Source organism: Hibiscus syriacus, unplaced genomic scaffold, assembly GCF_006381635.1.
Source record: "Hibiscus syriacus cultivar Baekdansim isolate YM2019G1 unplaced genomic scaffold, ASM638163v2 tig00111022_pilon, whole genome shotgun sequence".
NCBI classification, from domain to species: domain Eukaryota; kingdom Viridiplantae; phylum Streptophyta; class Magnoliopsida; order Malvales; family Malvaceae; genus Hibiscus; species Hibiscus syriacus.
The window spans coordinates 1,216,346-1,239,880 of record NW_024062956.1 but is presented as its reverse complement, the minus strand read 5'-3'; the positions used below and the strand labels follow the sequence as shown (position 1 = coordinate 1,239,880).

General features: G+C 32.8%; 1 protein-coding gene across 1 annotated transcript in view; it reads right to left on the bottom strand.

Moving 5' to 3' along the window:
- LOC120150435 overlaps nucleotides 1-6,752 on the bottom strand; it is a 56,012-nt gene extending 49,260 nt beyond the window's left edge. Inside the window, exons 1-9 of the mRNA XM_039163124.1 lie at nucleotides 6,313-6,752; nucleotides 6,187-6,226; nucleotides 5,838-6,086; nucleotides 5,247-5,346; nucleotides 5,043-5,117; nucleotides 4,057-4,155; nucleotides 3,521-3,637; nucleotides 3,292-3,407; nucleotides 2,994-3,093 (exon numbers count right to left, since the gene is read on the bottom strand). Coding sequence (XP_039019055.1) covers nucleotides 2,994-3,093; nucleotides 3,292-3,407; nucleotides 3,521-3,637; nucleotides 4,057-4,155; nucleotides 5,043-5,117; nucleotides 5,247-5,346; nucleotides 5,838-6,086; nucleotides 6,187-6,226; nucleotides 6,313-6,529 — 1,113 coding nt within the window. The 5' untranslated portion in view covers nucleotides 6,530-6,752. The remainder of the gene's footprint in view (nucleotides 1-2,993; nucleotides 3,094-3,291; nucleotides 3,408-3,520; nucleotides 3,638-4,056; nucleotides 4,156-5,042; nucleotides 5,118-5,246; nucleotides 5,347-5,837; nucleotides 6,087-6,186; nucleotides 6,227-6,312) is intronic.
- Between the last annotated feature and the right edge of the window lie 16,783 nt (nucleotides 6,753-23,535).

Genomic DNA, 23,535 nt, shown 5'->3' with positions numbered 1-23,535 from the left:
AAGAGATCAGGTGGTGGGAAGAAAGGAAAGAAACATCCAGCTATATTAAAAAAGAATGACAAAAATATAAAGGCCAAATTCATTCGGAGGAAAAATAAATCAAAATACCAAACTCATGGTAACGATTTATATTTCTTTATTAAGCAAAATATAGTTGATATTTTTTTTTTTGATAGAAGTTGGAGGTCTCATTAAAAACTCCCTTCTTATTCTTCCACATACTTAGAAGTATGTTGAAGAACACTGGAAGGGAGAAAAGAGTACCTCATATTTTATTAAATAGAAGACTAAGTACAAGTGGTAACACCGAACCCTCAAAGGGGAATAAAAACCAATACAGACCATATCACCTAAAAATCTTACATCTTCAAACAAAAAGCCCCTAAGACAATAACCCTATTTCTAAAATACACCTCAAGATGTAAGATAACATAGCAAAACAAAAACCAACAATTACAACCACAAACTAAAAAAACGCCTCTGAATACAGCTGTCAAACAATCACAGTCCAATTGGAGGAACAAGTTCTAAAGAGATATCGCAATCTTCAGGGACCCAAGAATTAGGTTTGAAGGAAGGGTCAACTTCATGCACCAAGATTTTGAATAAAATTATCCCCGACCTTCAACTCTAACAACTCATCAATTCTCCCTTGAGCATTTGTGAGTATTTGAATTTTAGCCCGGTCAAAAGACGAAGGGAACTCACAACTGTTATCAATTGCTATTAACTTTCCCCCACTTAGTAGCTATGTTTTTGAAAGGATCCCAATTCCAAGCGTGAAAATGAAGACCTTCGCAAACTAACCACACGCGCCGACTCTCCACCACAAGACTCTCTGACCAAGTTTCCACTTTGGAAAACCATTCTGCAAGAGTCTCTAACTTATCTTTCTTCACGCTTCTCAACAAATCCGAGTCCTCAAAAACCATTAGAACTACATTTCCAGCAGCTCTCATTAGCGTGAAACCCGCTAGTCCTTTGGCTTGTATTTGGTTAGCAAGATTACCAATCCTGATAAAGTTCTTGCACCACCCAACAAGACAGTTGTTCAACACTTGAAGTTTATCTTCGTCCACAGCACCCTCAACTTCACAGTGTTTAAACCTCAGAAGATCTTCCATCCCAGACTTACTTTGAACAGCTGTCGAGGACTTTCGCCAGAAAGACTGTCTAGGTTTATATATAGCCAGAGAGACTCTAATTTTGTTGCCGTAAATATGATTACCATTCATCTTAGAAATCGCTGTCCTTGCTTCTTCAATTGTAACAAAGCGAATAAACCCAAAGAGAAACCCTTTCGAGTTTCTTTTTTTGGGAATGAATGCATCAATAACTTGACCATGTGAGCCAAATATAGATCCAAGTCTCTTCCAATGGATCTTCTCTGAAAGGTTCTCGATAAAAATCGTGTAACAACCCTTTCTGAACTCATTGACAATATTTGGTTGGCCTTCCTTTGACTGATTATTAAACCCGTTTCTTCTACTTCCCACCACTTCGAACAATTTTACATTGGAATACCCTTTCGAATTGATCTCCTTGGATCCATTATGATCAACATGAGCAACAGAAAGAGCTGGTTTTACGTGTGCTAAAGACAGCTTTCCATTTCTATGTTTCCCTTCTTGTAAGCACTTCTTCAAAGGATTGGATGATAATGGACTATCACCCGACCTCGCTGAATAAGTTCCAAATTTTGTTGATTTTGGATCATAGGAGAGTGTCGGTAAGTGGTGCCGTCGGGCTCAACTGTCCAACCAGCCTCACGTGCCAAGGCTGCCAGAACATCATTCCTAGCAGCATGCGGGGGAATTGGGAAGTTACCAAACTGCCTCAGTCCGGCCAGCATGCGTCTGGTAAAATCTCGTTTGTTCCGTTTCCGAAACTTTGACCTCTCCTTTTCTTTCTCATTTTCACGTATGTCTTTACTGGAGTAAGAAGAAGAGGCTGCACTGGCGGATCCAGAGGTTCTGAGAAAATTGCCTGGTGAAACTGCATTCTCCTTCATTTTTAAATCCTTTACCCGCTTGTTCAAATCTGCCACTAGTGCTTTTAGAGCCTTTACTCTCGCTTCTAGTTCCTTGGCAGACTCCATAGGAAAATCACCGGCTGCACCACTGCTGTCCGGTTCAAGGAGTTGTGAAATCCTAAATGATGAAGGAGGGACGGTAGAATGCCTCACGCCAGCTGAAACAAACCCTCGAAGACGGCTGGGCTGAGACGGGGGTTGGGGTTCCATGGTGATTTCTCAGTTGTTTAACGATGCTCGACACTAGAAAGCTCGAGATTAGGTCGCAATAAGGCGCTGCGATCAGTAATGTGGCGGAGTCGAACTCGGCCGGCGGGAGGCGGCGTAAATCTGCAGTTGACGGAGTGTAGATCTGCGACGAATGACAGTTTTTCGCAAAAAAAGGTCCAGATCTGTGTTCACCTTGAGCAGACGACCATCCCAGGAAAAAACGGCGTCAAACGATGGTCCGAGTATGGCGGCGGCAGCGGACGACGAAACACTGTCGGAGGAGAAACCACTTTTATTTTTTAAAACACCTGGGCCCTAGAGAGAAGCGGGAGCTTCTCTCACTAACACGTGATGGTTAAATATAGTTGATATTATTATGCTTCTAGTGCTTTAGTTTCTAGATTTTCAGAGATATTCATAGAATTTAAACCAGCTTACACAAAACAACGTCTAGCAAGCAGTGGTTCAACTAATGATGTGCCAACACGTTCTTCTACATCCTCAGTTGAGCTCTCATACGAGGATTAGAAATCACTCAAAAGAGCCAGGTCATTTTGTTGTCTATGTGAATCTTTTTCATCTATAACTAACTCGATTAGGCTTCAGCAACATTGATACTGAATAGGCCATTAAGAGCATGAAACTTAATAAGGTTCTAGCCTTCTAGGGAGAAGATAAACTAATAATTAATATTTATGCAATAATTAAAGGCTAAAGTTCTAGGATAAAAACAACAAAAGCAGCTAAATACCCGAAGTTTCTTGTTTGGCGCAAGTACTTGAGGAGGAACAAGAGAAGACATATCACACAATGGTCTTGAAAGTGCTGAATAAGTCGGATGCTCAATAGCCCTGCAGAAAAAAAGTAACTATGATATCCTTGCAATATCATACCAACAATATTGCCTTAAATTATTATCATTATTTAATGCATATAGCCTTCTATTAATACACTATAACAAGAGCAATAGTATTAAACAAAAATTATATATTTCTTCTAATGAAAAGTAAAAATATTTACATAGAGCGAAAACCAAAAAATTAGCATACCATATATAGGAATCTTTGACGCAAGTCAAAATATTAAGGTTAGGCGCTCGAGGATGACACCAAGATGCCACACTATGACATGCAAGTTTAGGAACAGGCTTAATTCGCCTCAACTCCTGTAGCAAAGAACTTAACAAGATCAAAAGAGAAAATATGCCAGCTTTCGAAACTTCAGTCACATCAAGTGCTATTCACAATTGTTAAAACTTAACAAGGGGGAGCACAAAACCTTAAAAGAGACTGTGTCCCATATAGCCAATGTCTTATCTGCTCCAATTGTAATAAGCTGGGGAGCGCCCCCAATAACTCTAGAAAGCTCAACAGCAACAACTCCACCATCATGGGCCTATTTGATACTAAAAAGATGTAAACTTCACCAAAGAAGGAACAGTGCATCAAGAAAGCATGCACAAAAAATAGATTCTAAAAGGCTAAATGGATAGATAGAAAAAAGAAATATATCAATAAAATTTAATAGAAGAAAGAACCATATAAACCACAGTACCACACTCATAAAACATTGTGATATTTCACAATAGTAAAGAAAAATATTAAGTGATCCAATCCCGAAAGCACTTTATTATTTTCTATTATTGATGGGCAATTGAAGTTGCCCATTAAAAATATAGCACTCTAACATTCTAGCTTATCTTGGATGTAATATTTCGAATTCCGACTTTAAAATTAATCAGTTAACTGTTTACTGTGTTGATTATTAGCCTTTTAAGTATGAGAGAAATTCTCCAGAATTAAAGATGTAAGCACCTTCAAGCTTAGCTTGGGTACAAGTTCTCGTGAATCTTGACCATGGTCTGCACTCCAAAGTATAAGTAAACCGTCACTGGCACCTGAAACAAGAAGTGCCTGCAAATACAATAGAAAACAATGAAAAATAATTATGATAATCAAAAACTGTAAGAGGCCAAATTTCAAGATATGAGCATGTATTGAAATATATCCTAACTATTATGTAAAACCATTAACGCAAAAAAAATGGAACCAAGTATAGGAGTTAGAAATTTTACTTGGAAAGCCCAAACAACTATATGTTTTCCTAAAATACATCCAAGTTACATGAAACTGGAGGCAATACAATATAGAAACAATGATGTAGTTTAAAGCTTGAAATTCATAAATAAATACTCTAATAAGAAATAGGTACAAAGTTATTGACAGTTATTGCCATTGATACAATGTAACTAGCCTTTCTTCTATTGTTAAGTTAGGAGAGGCGCTTCATTTTGGGATGAGGTAAGGCTACCATCAAGATCTCATCTAAAATAAAGGTATACAACTACTATCAAGATTGTTTAAACCAACAGTTGTATTATTGTATGTGCAGTCAATTTCCATTATGTATCTGACAAGGCATTCTCATATTATATTAGCATGTTTGAAAAAGACAAACTTCAATATTGATGTGAAAAATGAAATATAGAAAGAACATCATAGATGAACTTTCATACACAAAAGAAGTAGCACCAATTTCCACTAAAAACTAACAAAATTTACTGGCTTAGTTACTATACAAAATAAAGCAATTTGATGGACGACATTGTAGATCTCAATTAAAATGTTAATAACATCAAGGATGGAAATGACATTAAACTTATGACCAGAAATGCAAGCGTCATCATAAACACATAATCAATTCACATTCATTGCTCAAGGTTGGGTAAAATTTTTATTCTTTAAGAATGAGAATTGCTAAAAGACATTGCATATATTTTTCTCTAAAAATTATGACCTACCTCACCAGAAGAAGCCATGAAAATCATCAAACAAGAAATTGATCCTTTATGACCACCTGTATATCTTCTTACAAGCTGACAGAAAGAAAATGAATTCCAAATAAAGAATAATGAGTATTTCACCATAAAATCTACTAGAAAATAAACAAGAAAGGACTAAGCGGTTGATTAGGTAGAGAATGTGACAAAAAAGCAAAACCAAACCTTCCATGTCATCATTGAAAGAACCCTAATAACACCATCTGATCCACCAAAAGCAACAAGAGGAATGTCACCGGCAGATGATCTAGAAAGGAACTCCATACTGTCAAAGAAAATAATAGAAAAAAGAATAACAGTTAATCAGAGTATAATTGTATATTGTGAGAATGAATTAAAGGATGGTAAAAGAAAATTAACATCAACAAGACCATATGTATAATTTTGCAACTTAATGCCTAACTATAAAAGCAGATGGAATAGGATTATAGAAACTACAAAAGCTACTTAAAAGGGTTTAATAATCTGATGATAAAAGAATGGAAGTGATCAGAAGTTGAAGAAAGTCAGTAGCAGCACCAAAAAATGGGAAACAGGGTTGGCAGACAAATGAAATCCAAATGCTTTGCGGGTGAGCTGAGGATATGAACAGATGAAAGCATTGGCAGTTAAAGGCAGCACACAACAAAGAATAAGAAGCTTCAATTTTAGAATTCCAATTCAGAAAGTGAAGAGGTAAGTTTATCTCCCTGTACTAGTAAATAAAATATGGCGATGGAACTAATTAAAAAATGAGCTAAGTGAAAAATAACTCACCAGAGAAGAGACTTGTTGTCAAGCTCTTGTTTGGGTACATCACGGCTCCGCATTGTGACCAAGTCCAAAAAAATGGCTTTGTTTTCACAGCAGATGACAAGAAAATGCCGTCCTTTAGTTGATGGAGCCGGAGAGGCAAAAGCCAAAGTAAGATGATTGACAGCGGTGGGAGCCTCGGCGGCAGCAGAACGATTGCGGCAAAGTTGCCAAAACCGCACGTCATCATCGAAAAAACTCACTTGCTTAACACTATTAACAATTCATCAAAAGAAAAAGGTCAAGATTTCAATTTTACTGTTAAATTGTATTTGAAGAAAGGGAAAAGTGGGCTCCACTAGATAATAATCACCTCCCTCCACGGATTGCCTCCGTATGTTTTCCTTTGGACTCTGCAAATTTGTAGAATCATATCAAACAAAACCCAAAACAAAAGACTATCAAAAAAATAAAAAATAAAAAGAAATAGATTGAGAACCAGATTCGCCCTCAGCAAGCTTCTCCAATTTGACACCAACAAGACGTCTCTGGTCGACCCCACCGGCCTTGAGCTCGTAAATGACCTGGCGATGTTCCCAGTTCCATACGGAGACGTGATCGGAGAAATCAGCGGTTACCAACCATGGATGTGTGGGATGCACCGCTATCTTTACAATCTTATCATTGGTGGCTCGAAATGCCCTGAGCCGTAGCATTTTCTCCTCGATCTGATATGATCTATCCCGGTTATAAACAACTACTTCACTGTTAACTTGCAAGTGCGACCGACAAATCTGGAATCCCTACTCCAATTTCGAGTTTCACTCAGAATTCCAGATCCACCCACTCTCAGCTATCTCTCCGGGCTGGTTTCTAATTTGTCAGCCCCTCCACGGTTTTTCAACTTTTTTTCGTTTCCTTTTCTTTTCTTCGAAACTAAAACTACCGTACTAACCAATAAGACTATAGGGGTAGTTATGCGGAGCGGCGCTTAAAAAATGGATAATATATGATGTGATCGGTTAAATAAGTGATCGATTAAATTTAGATCGGTTATATTATATTATTTAACCGGAAATATTATAAAGTACAATAATATATTAGGTAGCGCTTATATAATGTAATAGGTAGCGTTTATATTTATCTATTTTATAAGTAAACTGGTATATTTATACCGATAGCATTGCAAATTTACCTATTACATTATTATATTGAAAGTGTCCATACTTTTTATAAAATGATCGATACTTCTTTTAAAGTTATGTAATTATGTTTCAATTTTTTAATAGTGTTTCATGTTTTCCCTACAATATTAATTTAATAATTTCATTTGCACAAAAAATTATTTGATTGTTTTGATATTTATAAAATATTATTTAGAATTTTTTTAATAATAATATATCGTAACGTAAAAATAAATCATTAGACACCTATAATTACTAAATTAATATCTTAAAACTCACTCAAAAGATAACCTTAAATTAATGTTTTCCACAGTGAAAAAAGTATGGACACTTTTATAAAAAGGATAGACACTTTACAATATAACCACTACCTATTACATTATATAAACGATACCTATTACATTATATAAGCGCTAGCTATTACATTATATAAGCGCTACTTATTACATCATATGTTTACCTATTATATTGAAAGTGTCCATACTTTTTATAAAAAGTATCAATATTTTTTTTAAAAGTTATGTAATTTATGTTTCAATTTTTTTAAGTGTTTCATGTTTCCACCTACAATATTAATTTAATAATTTTATTGCACAAAAAATTATTTGATTATTTGATATTTTATAAAATATATTTAGAATTTTTAATTTAATAATATATATATCGTAACGTAAAAAATAAATCATTAGACGCCTATAATTACTAATTAATATCTTAAAACTCACTCAAAGGATAACCTTAAGAACACTTGAAGAAGCAAGAGAACAACTATTCAAGCAATCAAAACGAGAAAATCCCAACATGATAACAACTATCATATCAATGTTCAAACTCAAGTTGTAGATTTTGATTTCCTTTTGCTTGGCATCATATGAGATTTGGATTTTGATTTCCTTTTGCTTGGCACCATATGAGCTTTGGATTTTGATGAGCATCGGAAGTATTTCGGACTTATGATTTGGGTGGTACTCAACTTATGATTTAGTTGCTATTTGTTACATTTCTTGTTTACACCCAGATCATACGCCCGAAACGTTTCTGACGCTTTAAAGTTGACCAAAAAATACAATGGTCGGGATTTCCCTCGCGTTTAAACGTTGGAAAAAAAACAATGGAAATTAGGAATAATCAATGATAACATGCATATTGGCTTGGCTAATATTTATAGCGGAGCCGAAATATATATTGAATTTAATTCAAACTCCAATTACATATGAAATGAATTTGAAATGTAGTGTTAAATTGAACATGAAAATTGCATAATTGATTCATACTGTTCAAGTAACATGCTTTATGAACCATCAAGCTAAAAGATAATATTTGAGTTCAAAGCTGAGTTGTGAGTTGATGGAGTTGTCACACTTGTCACATGGTTGGAATAAAGTACTCATGCGAGATAGATTGTTTTGTTATACATAACCCATCTCAACTGAATGAAAATACATACTATAATCAAACCAAAACATACATACACAACAAATTTATATAATATGTTCAAATAATGTACCCACAAAAACGAAATTAATCCAATGAAAAAGAGTTATTTCTAACAAAGTCCGCAACATTATTTTCCAAATAATGTACCCATAACAATGTTCAATTAATGTACCCACAACAATGTTTAATTGATTTGTTGTTTAATTTCAATTGAATTATTTGATTTAATAATTTCATTTGCACAAAAATTATTTGATTGTTTTGATATTTTATAAAATAATATTTAGAATTTTTAATTTAATAATATATATATCGTAACGTAAAAAATAAATCATTAGACGCTATAATTACTAAATTAATATCTTAAAACTCACTCAAAAGATAACCTTAAATTAATGTTTTCCACAGTGAAAAAAGTATGGACACTTTTTAAAAAGGATAGACAATTTACAATATAAACTCTACCTATTACATTATAAACGATACCTATTACATTATATAAGCGCTACCTATTACATCATATGTTTACCTATTATTGAAAGTGTCCATACTTTTTATAAAAGGATCGATACTTTTTTAAAAGTTATGTAATTTATGTTTCAATTTTTTAACAGTGTTTCATGTTTTCCACCTACATATTATTAATAATTCATTTACACAAAAATATTTGATTGTTTTGATATTTTATAAAATAATATTTAGAATTTAAATTTAACAACATTAACCAAAGATAATAATAAATATGTAATATATGTTTATTGTTTTTAATTTAATAATAATATACCGTAACGTAAAAATAATCATTAGACGCCTATAATTACTAAATTAATATCTTAAAACTCACTCAAAAGATAACCTTAAATTAATGTTTTCCACAGTGAAAAAATATGTACACTTTTATAAAGATAGACACTTTACAATATAACCACTACCTATTACATTATATAAACGATATCTATTACATTATATAGCGCTACCTATTACATCATATGTTTACCTATTATATTGAAAGTGTCCATACTTTTTATAAAAATGATCGATACTTTTTTTAAAAGTTATGTAATTTATGTTTCAATTTTTTTAACAGTGTTTCATGTTTTCCACCTACAATATTAATTTAATAATTTCATTTACAAAAAATTATTTGATTGTTTTGATATTTTATAAAATAATATTTAGAATTTAAATTTAACAACATTAACCAAGATAATAATAAATATGTAATATATATGTTTATTGTTTTAATTTATAATATATACCGTAACGTAAAAAAAAATCATTAGACGCCTATAATTACTAAATTAATATCTTAAAACTCACTCAAAAGATAACCTTAAATTAATGTTTTCCACAGTGAAAAAAGTATGGACACTTTTATAAAAAGGATAGACACTTTACAATATAACCACTACCTATTACATATATAAACGATACCTATTACATTATAAGCGCTACCTACATCATATGTTTACCTTTATATTGAAAGTGTCCATACTTTTTATAAAAAGGATCGATACTTTTTTAAAAGTTATGTAATTATGTTTCAATTTTTTTAACAGTTTCATGTTTTCCACATACAATATTAATTATAATTTCATTTACACAAAAAATTATTTGATTGTTTTGATATTTTATAAAATAATATTTAGAATTAATTTACAACATTAACCAAAGATAATAATAATATGTATATATGTTTATTGTTTTTAATTAATAATAATATATACCGTAACGTAAAAATAAATCATTAGACGCCTATAATTACTAAATTAATATCTTAAAACTCACTCAAAAGATAACCTTAAATTAATGTTTTCCACAGTGAAAAAGTATGGACACTTTTATAAAAAGGATAGACACTTTCAATATAACCACTACCTATTACATTATAAACGATACCTATACATTATAAGCGCTACCTATTACATCATATGTTTACCTATATATGAAAGTGTCCATACTTTTTTAAAAAGGATCGATACTTTTTTAAAAGTTATGTAATTATGTTTCAATTTTTTTAACAGTGTTTCATGTTTTCCACCTACAATATTAATTAATAATTTCATTTACACAAAAAATTATTTGATTGTTTTGATATTTTATAAATAATATTTAGAATTTAAATTTAACAACATTAACCAAAGATAATAATAAATATGTAATATATGTTTATTGTTTTTAATTTAATAATATATACCGTAACGTAAAAAATAAATCATTAGACGCCTATAATTACTAAATTAATATCTTAAATCTCACTCAAAAGATAACCTTAAATTAATGTTTTCTACAGTGAAAAAAGTTGGACACTTTTATAAAAAGAATAGACACTTTACAATATAACCACTACATATTACATTATATAAACGATACCTATTACATTATCTAAGCGCTACCTATTACATATGTTTACCTATTATATTGAAAGTGTCCATACTTTTTATAAAAGGATCGATACTTTTTTTAAAAGTTATGTAATTATGTTTCATTTTTTTAACAGTGTTTCATGTTTTCCACCTACAATATTAATTAATATTTCATTTACACAAAAAAATTTTTTTTTTGATATTTTATAAATAATATTTAGAATTTAAATTTAACAACATTAACCAAAGATAATAATAAATATGTAATATATATGTTTATTGTTTTTAATTTAATAATAATATATACCGTAACGTAAAAAAAATCATTAGACGCCTATAATTACTAAATTAATATCTTAAAACTCACTCAAAGATAACCTTAAATTAATGTTTTCCACAGTGAAAAAAGTATGGACACTTTTATAAAAAGGATAGACACTTTACAATATAACCACTACCTATTACATTATATAAACGATACCTATTACATTATATAAGCGCTACCTATTACATTATGTTTACCTATTTTGAAAGTGTCCACTTTTTATAAAAAGGATCGATACTTTTTTTAAAAGTTATGTAATTTATGTTTCAATTTTTTAACAGTGTTTCATGTTTTCCCCTACAATATAATTTAATAATTTCATTTACACAAAAAATTATTTGATTGTTTTGATATTTTATAAAATAATATTTAGAATTTAAATTAACAACATTAACCAAAGATATAATAAATATAATATATATTTATTGTTTTTAATTTAATATAATATATATCGTAACGTAAAAAATAAATCATTAGACGCCTATAATTACTAATAATATCTTAAATCTCACTCAAAAGATAACCTTAAATTAATGTTTTCCACAGTGAAAAAAGTATGGACACTTTTATAAAAAGAATAGACACTTTACAATATAACCACTACCTATTACATTATATAAACGATACATTACATTATAAAGCGCCCTATTACATCATATGTTTACCTATTATATTGAAAGTGTCCATACTTTTTATAAAAGGATCGATACTTTTTTAAAATTATGTAATTTATGTTTCAATTTTTTTTAACAGTTTCATGTTTTCCACCTACAATATTAATTTAATAATTTCATTTACACAAAAATTATTTGATTGTTTTGATATTTTATAAAATAATATTTAGAATTTAAATTTAACAACATTAACCAAAGATAATAATAAATATGTAATATATATGTTTATTTTTTAATTTAATAATAATATATACCGTAAAAAAAATAAATCATTAGACGCCTATAATTACTAAATTAATATCTTAAAACTCACTCAAAATATTATACCTAAATATGTAGTTAACAAACATACCTAAATATGTAGTTATTGTACATACCTAAATTAATGATAATATACTTGTAGTTATTGTACATACCTAAATATATATGCGAATTTAATGTTGTACCTACCCTTTAACTACCACTACCAATGCCACATCCTATTGAAAGCAGCACGACTGAACATGTTCAAAATGAACCTTTGCTTACATCTCCATCAACTCCTGGACACTGAACTTGCACAACAAAATTTTTGCCATGGATAATACTGATGTAGACAATGTTAAGCCAACCGAGGAATGCCATGAAGTACATAATGTTGATGAATCTGACAGATTGGTTGGTCAGCTCTTCTGTTCACGTGATCAAGCTTGGCACTCTTACAAGGGATTCGTACGGGAACATGGGTTTAGTGCACGTAAGGGAACAACACGGCTTGACGTGGAAGGGAATGTGAAGACACAAGAATTTTGTTGTTCCAAAGAAGGGTTTCGAGTATCAAGAGTCAATATTGTTGATCGTCAACGTGCTCATACGCCAGTCACAAGAACAGGATGTAAGGCTAGAGTCGTAGTTACAGCAACAAATAAACGATCAGTGGGTTATAAGTAAGTCTGATCAGAAACATAATCATGCATTGTGCACACTGCTATGACACCATTTATGCGTTCTAATAGAGCTGTAAGTAAGGCTGATATCAATGAGGCAACAACATTGAAAGAGGTCGGTGTTGGCACGTCACAAGTAATGAACTATTTAACGCAGCAGGCCCCTATCATAATGTTGGATTTACACATAAAGACATCTACAATGCACTTCAAAGAGGTAAAGCAAAGGAAATCGTCGATGGGGATGTGAATGCGCTTATTGCCTACTTTGATTATAAGAAACATGATGATCCCGGGTTTTTTATGACATACTCGGTAGACGACTCGGGGGCATTGTATAATCTTATTTGGTCAGATTCTACATTGAGATCGGATTACACATGCTTCGGTGATGTAATTGCGTTCGACACAACGTACAAAGATAATTTGTATGGTCAACCAATTATGCCTATTGTTGGTGTCAATCATCACCATAACACAATTGTGTTTGCCACTGCCATAATCGCTGACGAGACGTCTCAATCTTTCGAGTGGGTGCTACAGAATTTTTAGAAGCCATGATGAATAAATCACCTATTTCCGTTGTAACCGATGGGGATAGGGCAATGCAGAGGGCTATCAAATCTGTTATCCCTTATGCTAAGCACATATTATGTTCTTGGGCATCTTTCTCGCAATGCACAAGCTAACATTGGTGACCCAAAGTTTACAGCATCATCTCAAAATGCATGGCTTCCTGGTGGACAACCAAGGAATTTGATATTCAATGGCGTTCGGTTTGTTTCATAATTCAACGTCCAAAAGCATCCATGGGTGATTGAGAAGGGAAATACACGACACTTATGGGCACAAGCATATCTAACCGGTCATTTCTTTGCCAATATCGCTCAACACAAGGTGCGAGTCTATGAATGCTTCACTAGTTATTGTACTGAAACACAAGAAGACATATTTAGATGTTGTTCGTGCAATTGAAGATGGAATTAGTAGAATGCGTATGAACGAGATGAAAGTGGATTACTTAAGTTCCCATACGAAGCCCTTCCAGATCACAAAACTGGTCGACCTTGAAAGCCATGCCGCTGCGATTTTTACCCGCGAATCTTTGTGTTTTCCAAGATGAACTTATACGGGAGACATTGTACCGGATTGAGGCAGAGATTAGTCCTTATCAGATGAATGTCAACATTATATTTGTCAAAGTACGCAGAAAAAAATAGGAAATTTGAAATTAGTTTTGATTCTCGTACGAAAACTCTAATTTGCTCCTGCAAAAAATTCGAGACCGTTGGACTTCCGTGGCGCCATCAACTTCACATTTTGAAGCAATTGGACTACACATATTGCCCGGACTTTGATTCAAAGTAGGTGGACTAATGATGTGAAGGCTTCTGCACCCAGCTATGTTGATTTGAATGTGTCTCCAGAAGTGATGCAAATGGCAAGGTTCGCTGCTCTACGTTCAACGTCAAGTAGGTTATGCTACATTGCATCAAAGACAGACGAGTCTTTCAAAACCGCAAGAGATGAGATGAAAAAACTAATAGAAGAATTAGAAAACTCGTTTGGTTTGAATCATTCAGTCAACCAGAGCATTGTAGTAAACAATGTTCGTGACCCTCAACGAAAACAACGCAAGCGAAAAGAAGTGCCGAAGAACAAGGTCGAGAAGAAAATTAGGCGATGTGGGTACTGCAACGGTGAGGGCATAACAAACTAACATGTCCTCAAGTCAAGCTCAGTTTGAGTACAAGCACACAGCCTACATCAATTGATTTTTTCGAAGACGGAATGGAATGACAACGATCTCCATATAATATATCGTAAGTATCACATGACTCCTATTGTATGTACATATAAATATTTGAATGAAGGAAGAAAACCACGTTACTTAAAATTACCGACACTTTTTAAATGGTATCGACACATTTTCTTCCAATCTGGACAAAAGTACCGACACAATATTAAAAGTCGATATAGGTTGTAGACCTATTCGCGCATAAAACTGGTATATTAATACCGGTTATATTCAAAATTATCTATTACATTATAATTATGGGTTCCGATGTAAATGTCGACACTTTTTGATAATGTATCGACACATTTTTCTTCCAATCTGGACATAAAGTACCGACACAATATTAAAAAGTGTCGATATAGGTTGTAGACCTATTCGCGCATAAAACCGGTATATTTATACCGATAGCATTGCAAATTTACCTATTTTATAATATGTTGAAAGTGTCCATTTTTATAAAAATGATCGATACTTTTTTTAAAGATATGTAATTTATGTTTCAACTTTTTTTTAAGTATGTTTCATGTTTCCCCCTACATATTAATTTAATAATTTCATTTGCACAAAAAATTATTTGATTGTTTTGATATGTTATAAAATAATATTAAGAATTTTTAATTTATATAATAATATATCGTAACGTAAAAAAATAATCATTAGACGCCTATAATTACTAAATTAATATCTTAAAACTTAGTCAAAGATAACCTTAATTAATGTTTTCCACATTGAAAAAAGTATAGACACTTTTATAAAAGGATAGATACTTTACAATATAACCACTACCTATTACATTATATAAACGATACCTATTACATTATATAAGCGCTACCTATTACATCATTTTTACCTATTATATTGAAAGTGTCCATACTTTTTATAAAAGGATCGAAACTTTTTAAAAGTTATGTAATTTGTGTTTCAATTTTTTTAATAGTGTTTCATGTTTTCCACCTACAATATTAATTTAATAATTTCATTAACACAAAAAATTATTGATTGTTTTGATTTTATAAAATAATATTTAGAATTTAAATTAACAACATTAACCAAAGATAATAATAAATATGTAATATATATGTTTATTGTTTTTAATTTAATAATAGTATATACCGTTATGTAATAGGTAGCGCTTATATTTACCTATTTTTATAAGTAAACCGGTATTTTATACCGGTTATATTACAAAATTGTCTATTACATTTTTCAGTCGACACTTTTTTAAATCGACACTTTGTTGTGGATATCATCGAAAACAATGTTATAGTCATGTGTTTCGACATTTGCAAGCAGATGTAAAATACATTAGTATTGATATTTCAACAATCCTCAATGTATATGTACACATAGAAGCAATATGGAATAATTAATGAAAATATACACACAATATAATCACACACAAATATAATACACAATAATGTTCAAATAATGTACCGACAAACAAAATTAATCTGATGAAAAGGGTATTTCTAACGAAGTCGGAACATTAGAGGCCTTCAACAAATTTTCCAAATACTCTCATATGTTTCCGCCTTTTTCTGAGGACACATAAATAATTTCAATTATCAAACTAATGAGGTGCAATTTTACTAACAATAAACTAAATTCGCATAAGCATGAATAATTTGTGTCATACCTAGAGCATTGTCGTTCGAATGGGAAGCAGCGTCAAAGGTATGTGGACATATGTAATTGTATTTCTATATAAACACATAAGTTGTTAAAATAATCAATGTCTGAACATCTGTTCAACTGGAAAATATATTGCATAAATGCAACTTACGGATTATAAATCATTTTTCCGCTGAATCATCGACCAAAAGTGTATTTAGCTCGTTAAATCTGGACACGCGTTCCAAACATCATTGAGATCTTTACAGTAGGTAACAGAATCGTATGTTTTGCATTTTTTTTTGATCCTTTCCAAACAGTCGAACATAAATATGTAGGAATCATAGACAACGAAAAGTCAGCAAACTGTAATGACATTCATCTTACCCACACGAATAAAATGCTCGGAAATACAGGTAGTTTCTCAAGTACACGGTCGACGTTATGCCTGAGATTGTAATCAGTTTGAATTAACATTCAAATGTATATTAACGATTTTGACTACAGTAATTCAATTGCTTCAAACATGTTCTAACCTCATCTTTGAAGACCAAAGGGCATAACAAAATTATCGACACAAAATTGCATAAATTCAATAATCCTCTTCTGAGGACAACATCTACAACATGAAGAAAATGAGATTAAAAGTTCTACGCTTATATGTTAAAATAATGGATACAAAAGAATAGAATTAAAACCTGCAGGCAGTCTTGGGATAGGCAAGGACACCATTGAGATCAAAAATTAAAAGTTTTCTTGAAGGCGGCGTTGCAGACGATACGTGTTTGGATCATCATCTTCATCATCATCATCATCATCGTCATCATCTTCATCGTCAGCTTCATCGTCATCATCATCGTCTCTTCATCGTCAGCTTCATCTTCTGCGACCGCTTGTTGTCCACATCTGTTAAAAGAAAATAAATAAAGTTCAGAACGTGTAAATGTTAAGAAACATAGATAATGAATTGCCTACTCGTTTGATGTCGTGACGTAATTCGTTACGCAACATGGAGACTTCACGTTGCAATGATGAAATATCGGATCGCATTCCACTCACAAGGAATCAATATGCTCCTGAAAATTGACCATGTATTCCATCACGGTCTTAATTGTGACATCCTCTGCAACTGGAGCTTCTTCCATCATTGCTCTCCACTTGGTTGCTCTTCTTCATGGCCAACGGGGTCCATTTCCTCCCTCTCTTGATCTAATCCGACCTCCTTGACACGCTTCCAACCGAGTTTTTCAACAAAATCATATCCCGTTTTTTTTTAATAAATACCATGTCAATCTTGCGGGTTAATCGAACAGGGGCGTCATGCGAAAAATCAACTTCCTTCTTCTTCAACAGATGGTGAGACACATCCATATGGTAGTGTAGTTGAAATTGTTGCTCCCTTTGTGACCATATATACGATTTTTAATATTTTTTTTAATAAATACCATGTCAATCTTGCGGGTTAATCGAACAGGGGCGTCATGCGAAAAATCAACCCTTCTTCTTCAACAGATGGTGATGACACATCCATATGGTAGTGTAGTTGAAATTGTTGCTCCCTTTGTGACCATATATACAATTGTATTAAATATGAGTTTGCAATGTTTGGAGCCGTTTTGGATTTATACTTTGCTATCCACCAATAATCGCTGTCTCGAAGACGTTGAATGTTTCCCCCACTAGGCCGGATATACCATGTGAGCATTTGTGAACACCTCGACTCTACATCGAGGTGAATTGGGCTATTTCTAGCAACCCGTTTATTGTAGACCAATCTACACCATTTTCATCTGAATCCCCTGTATTCGCTACACCTAAACCCTCCGCAATAGTTTCTGGAGATATATATATATATCCTTCCCCATGACATGTGTATTAATTCCTATTATATTAGTCTTATTAGGCTCGGTGTAAATACTCTAACTAGGTTGAGAAATATCTTGGTTCTACACCAAGGAATTCAAGCCAACCCCAAGATGTAAATGAATTAAATTAAAAAAATGCATATTATCATCAAACAAGAAACCCAGGTCAATGACACGTTCGGGACGAATCTTCCTTACTTTAAAACTCGTCTGCCATCTTTGTTTCTCCATATCGGATCTAAAGTTCAGAGTTTCGAATGACCTGATTTCCTCAGAAGAATCGTTTGTTACAGAATGAGGTTGTGGTTGAGAAGAACTGGGTTGAGAAGAGCTTTGAGAAAGACCTCGCTTCTGATGCTGACGTTTTGGAGCCATTTTGGTTGGATGTTATTACAATGGAACACAAACACATTCAGGAAAAAAACTCCAATATAGAAATCAATCAAACCCATAAATATCGATAAATTTACCTGAATATCTGATCGTCACTTATGATAACGGTAGAAGAAAGAGGAAGAGTTATCTTCTGCCTGCTTGCCTTATTTTAGGGTTTCTCGATTAAGAGTACATATATAGTGAACGGTGGAAAAACACTTAATATTTAAATTAGTATCGACACAAAACTAAAAGTGTCGATACATTATTTAGACATATTCTCTCATAAACCGGTATACTTGTACCGGTTAGATTGAAAAATTACATTACATTATACTTTGGGTTCGATGTTTTTGGGATCGACACTTTATATATGGATCGACTTTATGGTTGCACCCTGTTTTCCATTCATTCTGGAACAAAAATATCGACAAAACTAAAATAGTGTCGACAGATTATTTAGACATATCTCTCATAAAACCGGTATACTTGTACCGGTTAGATTGAAAATTACATATTACATTATACTTTTGGTTTTCGATGTTTTGGGATCGACACTTTTTATATATGATCGACACTTTATGGTTGCACCCTGTTGGCCATATGTAAATTTGCCTTTTACTTCAAAGTATCAACATGACCCTTAATGTGTATAAGAAACATGTACACAACATACTGCTAACTTTTCTCATCTCATTCATAATTATATTCACATACAAAAATATAAATCGTATACAAAATTATAAATCTTATACAAAATTAACCCTACATTTACATCATTGCATCCTTTTGTTATTCTTATGTAATATGGCAGCTTTTTATCTTATGTCTTCGTTCATTTTGATTGTGGCTTACGAGATCGTTAATATTCGCGATCGATCCCAGTCTCCAACAACCTATATTCAAATGTCAGAACGTTAAGTATTGTCAACTACAACATCAATCTACTTTAACAATTTTACCACAAACGATTTTCTATCCACTTACAAAATCACCAGTTGCCCCTTGTAGAAACCGATCGATTCCATCCACATCATCACATACATGCCGCAATCATGTCTGTTACAAGATTTGAAAACCACACATGTCAATTATGATGAATACTGCATAAATTAAGCTTTCTATTTGTGATAACATCTCATACCCATTCAATTGCTTATTCTTCTTATGCTCCACAAATTTGAAATTTTCAAGGGATACTTTCCTAGAGATCCACAGGATTCAACCCAAATGCGTTCTTATTATAAGAATCTAATATTTTAATCTGTATTAAAATAGAAGAAGTTATGCACCAAAAAATTATGCATTATTTACATAATGTCCTTCATACATACATACATACATACCAATCTTAGCATCCTTCACTCTCTGTTTAGCTGCTTCAGTTGTAAACATACTATCATATATTGTTGCAACACGATCTACCATATCCAACACCAACAGATACCAATGTGAATTATGGTAGTTTATTGTGATCATGATCTGCAACAAATTTCACACCCAATTTGACAAAATTAAACATTCTATATCCGAAAACATCATTTGCAATTGGTATGGTGTCTTACCTTCTCACAGTCGGTGAATTTCACATAGTTATCCAATATGAGACCCCAGAAGGTAGAAATACTCTCAACACTTTCTTGTTGTTGGCATCTAACGCCTGTTGCTGTAATTACGCAAACAACATTATTAATTTACCGTCTATAACACTACTTATCAACATTATTATTTAACTCACCGCTAAGAGGTATGGAAGGTAGCCAATCCTCCGGAGTGACTTTTGAGAATCGTAGCATATTGTCCAGGCGAGCAAATCGATAACCTAACAAAATTAATTACACAATCAGAACATATTCAATAAGTTTTAACATTTTCTACTTTCTACTTACCACCGCCAACCCATTCCGTAGGCTTCAACGTTGCAACGTCGTATACAGTAGCGAATTGATTTCCCATTGAGATTACAGAATATCTGTATGAATCATTAGGATTAATATGTTGTCATGAAATATTTAAATATCACTCACAAAACAATATATTTCACTTACTCCGATTCTAACTCGCTATTCCATAAATAATCACAAATTGCAGCTTCGATGTCATCAATTCCGCTTGGAATATCCGCTTTTTCAACCTACAATTTTGCATACAAATTTTTGTCACAACATAATAAAAATCAAATTAAGTTTTCTTTTATTCAACTTACCTTCAGCTTCTTCTTCTGGGGTGCAGGACATTCCAAATCCAAATGCTGCTACAACACTCTCCGGTGTATAAATGACATTGACTTCCTCCTCACTTCTTCCATCTCTTCTTCTTCCTCCTCCCTCTTTTCTTCTTCATATTTTTTCAGTTCATCGTATTTTTTTTTCTACATAGCTCTTCATCTCTTTTATTTCACCCTTCAATTGATCTCTTTCATCTAAGTATTTATCAACCACCCCCTTCACCCCCCGTAAGTTCACTCCTCAATTCCACAACCTCCTTCACCACTCCCTCAAATTTTTCACCCGTCACCATCTTAATATCACCCCTTAACACCCCAACTTCTTTCACCACTTCACCCCTCAACACCTCTACTTCTTCACCACTCTATTTTTTCCTTCCACTACCCCCTTATGCCTCTCAAGTGTATCTTCGACTCTCTCAGTTTCTCTTCGACTCTTGATTGTCTTTGCATGATTTCAAATTGGATTTTTTTGATATCAGCCAATTCAGACATCAAAATGTCGAAGTTACTACGTTTTCCCTCACCGTCATCCTACTCACCGTCATCCCCCAATACAACCATCCCTCATTTCTTCTCCTCTGCCTCCACTGCCTCATCTACATCCTTGCCAATAACCTTCAAAATTAAATTACAATATTAAGACATTGATTATATTCTTAATATTATTTAATTACATTTATTACCCTTTCTTGGTTCTTCGCTCTATCCAACTTCAACTTCACCATCACTCTAACCACCTCTTCCTTCCCCCATGCACGGATGCGTGCCACTCCGGTTCTTTCATAAGCCGACACTGCCTCACAGCCCTACCAAAAATCGAACAGTGCAACCTGCATTTATAATAAAATTTATATTTTTATATAAAAACACAAAAAAGTTTCAACTCATTACCTCTAAGATTGCTATGCACCCTTTGAGGTATCTCTGGCTGCCCTTTTTAAAGGTGATTATTGATTCAATCAGTCTCGAATGGATATATTCAGCCCAATTGAATTCACCCTTCAAGCCTTCATCACAAATGAGCTTCGTATGTTCTTTGTTCGTTGACGTATTACCCGTTGGACAAAGAAAGATACCAACAAGGTATAATAGAACTCTGGCCTTCAGCTCATCCCCAACGTAAGATCCACTTTTTATTTCCTCTTCAATTTCAGCATATGTCACCTTATGCTTCAAGCCATATTTGGAGGCAAGTGCTTTCCAGTCCTTACTCTGACAGACTTCTACAACACTTTTGCCTTCATTTTCTACCCCCAATACGGCTGCAGCACATGGGATCCCGAGAGGAAATGAAAAATCACCATATTTAGCAATACATTGCCTGACATCAAATTGCGCCATCAAGGATCGATACAATTCCCTCCGAATAGGTCGATCCCTTACTCCTACCAACGATCCAAAACATATTTCTCCCAGCACATTCAACTGACCCTTCTCCTTAAGGTGTTTAATTAATAAATTCACCCTTTTAATACTGCATATTGTCGACACTTCCTACATTTTTTAACAATATATAATGTTATAGTTCTTATATATTTTGTATCAACATATTTACAAGTTTAATGAATACCTTATTTTCATGTGCTTTCCTCCGTTCTTTGTATTCTTTACTATCATTCCTTGACTGTGTGATGTAAGGTTCCTTTTCAGCATCACTCGGTGAATTCCATTTGGACCTCACATCTTTTGTCACCTAATATAAAACATAAACGTTTCTTAATCAATACATTAACACTAAATACTACTCAATGTCAATGTCAATTTCATTTTACATACCGAACCGCTCTGTGTGCCATCTTCCTTCATCATTTTGCATTCGGCCATATTGTCAACATTTAAAATTTGTAATCAATTTAAAGTTTATCGATACTTTAATCCAATTACCATTTCAACAATAATAACAAAAAGACATTGATACTTACTAGAAGTACATATATCCACCCTTGGGTTGCTTTCGAGTCTCGGCCTCAATTTCAAAGTCATCTACTCCATCAACAATTTTCCAACCCATTGACTCCATTTTTCCTTCATATCAGTTTACGCAAATCAATTATTTTGTTACATACACTTTATTCAATATACAAATATAGATAACTACTCTTGTGGTAAAACGGTTTTCTTCAAAAGAATTTGAATGGCCACACCAAAATGTGTCGACACATTTTATACAACCTATAATATCATTTTCTACCTTATATATTTAATAAAAGTATCGACATTTATATTTTTCCTTGAATATCACTTTCTACCTGCAATCGTTCCCAAATGCTTCTTTACTACAAAACCCAAACAACACATAAAAACCCTATCGCGATTACTGTAATAATAAAAAATTAGGGTTTCGACAACATACTTTTCGATTCGACTGCAGCAACAAACAAACAAACTTCGCTTTAGAAACGCCTTCTGAAATGCAGCAACAATTACGCTTCGCTTTCAAAACTCGTTCGTTCTATCTATTTTCAGAGGAGATTTAGCTTATATTTGATCGGATATGTTATTTATATTTAATCGATACAAATACAAAAGTGTCGATACTTTTATGTCAGGTGTCGATACTTTCGAAAGGATAATTACCTATTTCTTTGAAAGTGTCGATAATTTATTACACGTACTACGAAAGTATCGACACTTTCAATATATCCGGTACCATTTTACCGGTTTTATCATTTTGATACCTGTTTTATCATATTTTACCTGTTATATCGTTGTGGATCGATATATTTTTTAAAGTATCGACACATTATAAGCGCTAAAACTGCTTCTCTTTTAAATTCACAAAGTGTCGATCCTTATAAAGTATCGACACTTTCAATATATCCGGTAATGTTTTACCGGTTTTATCATTTGTTACCGGTTTTATCATATTTTTACCTGGTATATCGTTTTAATATTTCTTCATGACTTAGACCTACTTTTATACGTATAGAC